Source organism: Papilio polytes, unplaced genomic scaffold (genome assembly GCF_000836215.1).
Source record: "Papilio polytes unplaced genomic scaffold, Ppol_1.0 DF821400.1, whole genome shotgun sequence".
In the NCBI taxonomy this organism is placed as follows: domain Eukaryota; kingdom Metazoa; phylum Arthropoda; class Insecta; order Lepidoptera; family Papilionidae; genus Papilio; species Papilio polytes.
The window spans coordinates 3893885-3897902 of NW_013527804.1; the positions used below are offsets into that span (position 1 = coordinate 3893885).

Here is a 4018-nt window from a genome sequence, read left to right on the forward strand (position 1 = left end):
TTTTTCAATACACACAAAAAATACAAATCTTTCCTCTTTACAATAATGGTATAGACGACTTCGGACGTAAAAATTAAAAAGTAATAAAAAAACATAGCCTATATACACACTGATAACGTAGCTTTATAATGGCAAAAGAATTTTTGAAATAAGCACAGTAGTTTTTGAGTTATTTCAATACGTCCAAAAATACAAATCTTTATAATATTAGAATACAAGACGTGATAAAAAACCACTTTCTAACTGTATTATTTTTCTAAAATCATTGAGCCAAGTTGGATCCACTAGTTTTCCATCAGATCCTGTGAAGGAAGTTCTATTTCTAGCACTTACCTGATGATCAAATGTGCTCTATTCCTCAAGGCGCCGATTATCTTGGGATCCTCTCCGCTGGTGCCGTCCTGCTGCAGCCTGGTGGCGCACAGCACGGAGTCCAGCGCGACCGACACGCAGTCGCTCACGTAACTTGCAAGCTCCGTCTCTTTCGACTCTACTTGGAGATTCTTCTCCTGTGGAGAATTGTATCCCAATATATCCTATAGCAGGATAAAGTTGAGGGTCAGATGCTAAGCATAGGTGTTAGAATTTAAAAAAAAACAATGACCCCTAGAACTCACCTATACCATAAATTAGACACCCTTGGCAAATGCCTTACTAATCTTACTAATATTATAAATGCGAAAGTTTAGATGGATGGATGTTTGTTAGAGTTTGTAGCCTAAACCGCTGAACGGATCTCGATGAAATTTGGCATAGATGTAGAACATAGTCTGGAAGAACACATACCCACTTTAGTTGTTTTTTAATTCCACGCGGACGGAGTCACGGGCCAAAGTATCATACTAATCTTACTAATATTATAAATGCGAAAGTTTAAATGAATATTTGTTAAAGTTTGTAGCCTAAACTGCTGAACAGATCTTGATAAAATTTGGCATAGAATTCGCGGATAGTCTGGAAGATTTTCTTCCATCCATAGGCCCTCTTTTGTTTTATTAAATGGCACGCGGACGGAGTCGCGGGCGAAAGCTACATAAATCAGTAAAATATTCAACGTAAATTAATAGTAAAGTTGAAAAATCTCACGAATATATTTATAGTTTTATCCATATTGTAAAGTTCATAGCTTACAAGTATAGAAAACACTTACGGGCGAAAAGTGGCGTGCGTTCTATCAAGAATACTAGACGAAACGTGCGGGGAGCGTTTAGTCAGCCACCCATACTTGTACAAGTACTAAATAGAAATATTAAATTGATGCAAGTTTTTAACATAACAATAATTTATTTTCTTTGGTATTTCAAAATTTCTATATAACCACATTCTGGCAACTTTCATTAAACAAGTACGAAATTAACGGTAGCATAATAAAATAATACGGTTTGTTGGGCCATACTGAACGAGATAAAAATTCCTAAAGGCAAGATCCGTTATCTTTTCGATAATTACAAAAACGCACTGTTTGTTTACATTTAATTACCAATAATAAGAATTAAAACCACATTAAAACTGGAGACCTAATTAGTAATGTGCGTACTTGAGAATTTTATTTTTGTAAAATATTTTTTTTTCTTACATTCTGCGAATCTATGTGCAAAAATGTGTTTTGAACTACTGAAAAAAGACAGTAAGTAATTAATAAAAGACATTATGCTTGTATATTTTTTTAAAATTTTAACACGCGCATAATTAAAAAGGTCTCGAGATGGTGAGATAAAGATAATAATCGATTTTTATCGGCGTCGAAATCTTGTTTTTATTTTATTTTTTGTTTGTTAACAACATAAATCAATTTGTTTACGAGGTGAAGGCGCGATGTGGTATAAAAATCAGTTATAGTCCTTAATCTTTTTTAAAAATAACGGATTTTTAAAACACTGGATTTCCGAATAAGTTATGGCTATCTTGTGGTTATGTCTACTTTATAAAAAAAAATTAAAAAGACCATAGTAAAACTTACGCTATTGTGTTTAACAAATATTCAGATGAATTATTTTTAGTGTCAAGGAATAGGAAAGGAATGTTAATAATTAGGTAAACTTATAACTAGTTAAGTAGTTTTAAAATTCGCAGGACTTATTATTATTTTTACATGACATGTTTATAAATTTGTTCGCGAATCTGTTGCATGTATCCGATAACATTAACGTCTCGCTCAGTTGCTCTAAATTAGTTTTAATGCATAACCCAAACTAATAAAATAATCCAGTTATTCCGCGCATTACCATGTTTACGATAAAATGACCTAATTTTTTTTTAAAACCATATTAAGAAACAATTTTGAATACCTCATTCTATTTTTTTTTTTTAATTTCACAGGAAACAATTTTCAGAATATTTAATTGCAACAAATTGCAATTAAAATGCTTTCTTGTAGGTAAACTTTTAGTACTATTCAAGTTAACGTTATTTAAGGCTAGTAGTAGGCAAGTAGAGTAGACAAACCAAATGCTCCCCAATGCATTAGGCGACGCTTTTAAAGACGCCCTTCTGTTGACGACAACCGTGCCAGGGCTGACACCTTTTATTATATGTTTTCGTAAATTGTTGTGTTTCAGTTTACGTTTATCCCAGTAGGAATATTATACGTTAAGCTACTTTTACGTTATACCAGAGTTGCATATTCGTTCAGGGTTTTTTCCACTTCATGTATGTATTTCTATTGAACGAAACTAAACCTTACTAAAAACATTTTTGTCCTATTCATCTAAAAATAAATATTATTTACGTTGAGTTTGTTAGAGAAAAAAAATTATAGATCACAAAAAGGCGCACATTTTATCCAAGACAATCATATGGTGTAAATAAAATAAAAAGAGCTATAGTTAAAAAAAATTGACGGAGTGCCAACCCTAAATTGCAGACTACACTCCCTCTATAGATACGCGTTGTTGTTCTGAAGTATGAAGGGCATTGGTGGTTATAAATGTATGACATACAATATTAAATTGGAGACACTCAAATATTTGTCGAGGTAATGTATCATTTCTAGATTGTTCTAGATTGTTCTTTGAAAGGTCTGCTTTACAATAGTACTACGATTTTTACATCAAAGAATACTCTCGAAACAAATTAGCTTTAAAGCAAATATATCAAAATAATTGAAATTTTTTTTTTACAAATACAGGGACAAATTCCTATATATTCTTATATAAAAAAAACTACAATATTTGAAATAGCATAGCTAATATAGGATATCATAACATAGCTAATATAGGATAATCTATAGGAAACAAAAACTTTAACAATAAACAAACCAACAAATCGTATGAAATGTGATTGAAGTCCAGTCGTCAAAATTTAGCGATCGGAAAATTGCAAAAAACCCTTTCTATAAAACAAAAACAAGTTTCAAACAAATATTGCATCGTAAAACTTTACGATGCTTACTAACATTTCCTATCTAAACTTCTTCACAACCTTTTTGACTGAAGAAATTTGCGAAAGTATAATACTAATTTTTCCCCGCGACTTCACCGCTCGAAATTTAAAAAATACTTTCCTGTCCCACCAAATTGTAAATTGTCTGATAACAATCCAACGTGCAAAATATGTGATGGAAATATCGGATTTTAATCCCTTATCTGACAGTGACGTCATTTTTAATCTGAGCCTCTATCAGCCAGTAGTGGGACAGGCCCGTAGTAAGCTTAGACTACGTTCTACCTCTGCTAACATTCATGGAGATCCATCCGTTTTGGACATACGTAACAAATATCCATTTAAACATTCAGATTACTAATTAAAGGCAATTTGTGGGAGGGATTGTTACTGAAATCTGTCATTGTTCAGTAGACCTATACATATATACTAGCATTCGCCCGCTACTCCATCCGCGCAGAATTAAAAAAAATCCTATGTGTTCTTCCAGATTATCCTCTACTTCTATACCAAATTTCATCAAATATTAACAAACATCCATCCATCCATCTATTTAAACGTTCGCATTTATAACATTGGTATGAAGTATGATACATACCTCGTCTGTCGGGTTTGGGTATACTTGACTATTCAAGCT

The 4018-nt window shown here is 32.4% G+C and overlaps 2 protein-coding genes across 2 annotated transcripts in view; both read right to left on the reverse strand.

The window, feature by feature from the left end:
• LOC106108935 overlaps nucleotides 1-508 on the reverse strand; it is a 28662-nt gene extending 28154 nt beyond the window's left edge. Inside the window, exon 1 of the mRNA XM_013290297.1 lies at nucleotides 334-508. The gene's annotated coding sequence lies outside the window, so the exon portion shown is untranslated. The remainder of the gene's footprint in view (nucleotides 1-333) is intronic.
• LOC106108717 (nesprin-1-like) overlaps nucleotides 330-4018 on the reverse strand; it is a 33432-nt gene continuing 29743 nt past the window's right edge. Inside the window, exon 9 of the mRNA XM_013289978.1 lies at nucleotides 330-536. Within this exon, the coding sequence (XP_013145432.1) occupies nucleotides 330-536 (207 nt within the window). The remainder of the gene's footprint in view (nucleotides 537-4018) is intronic.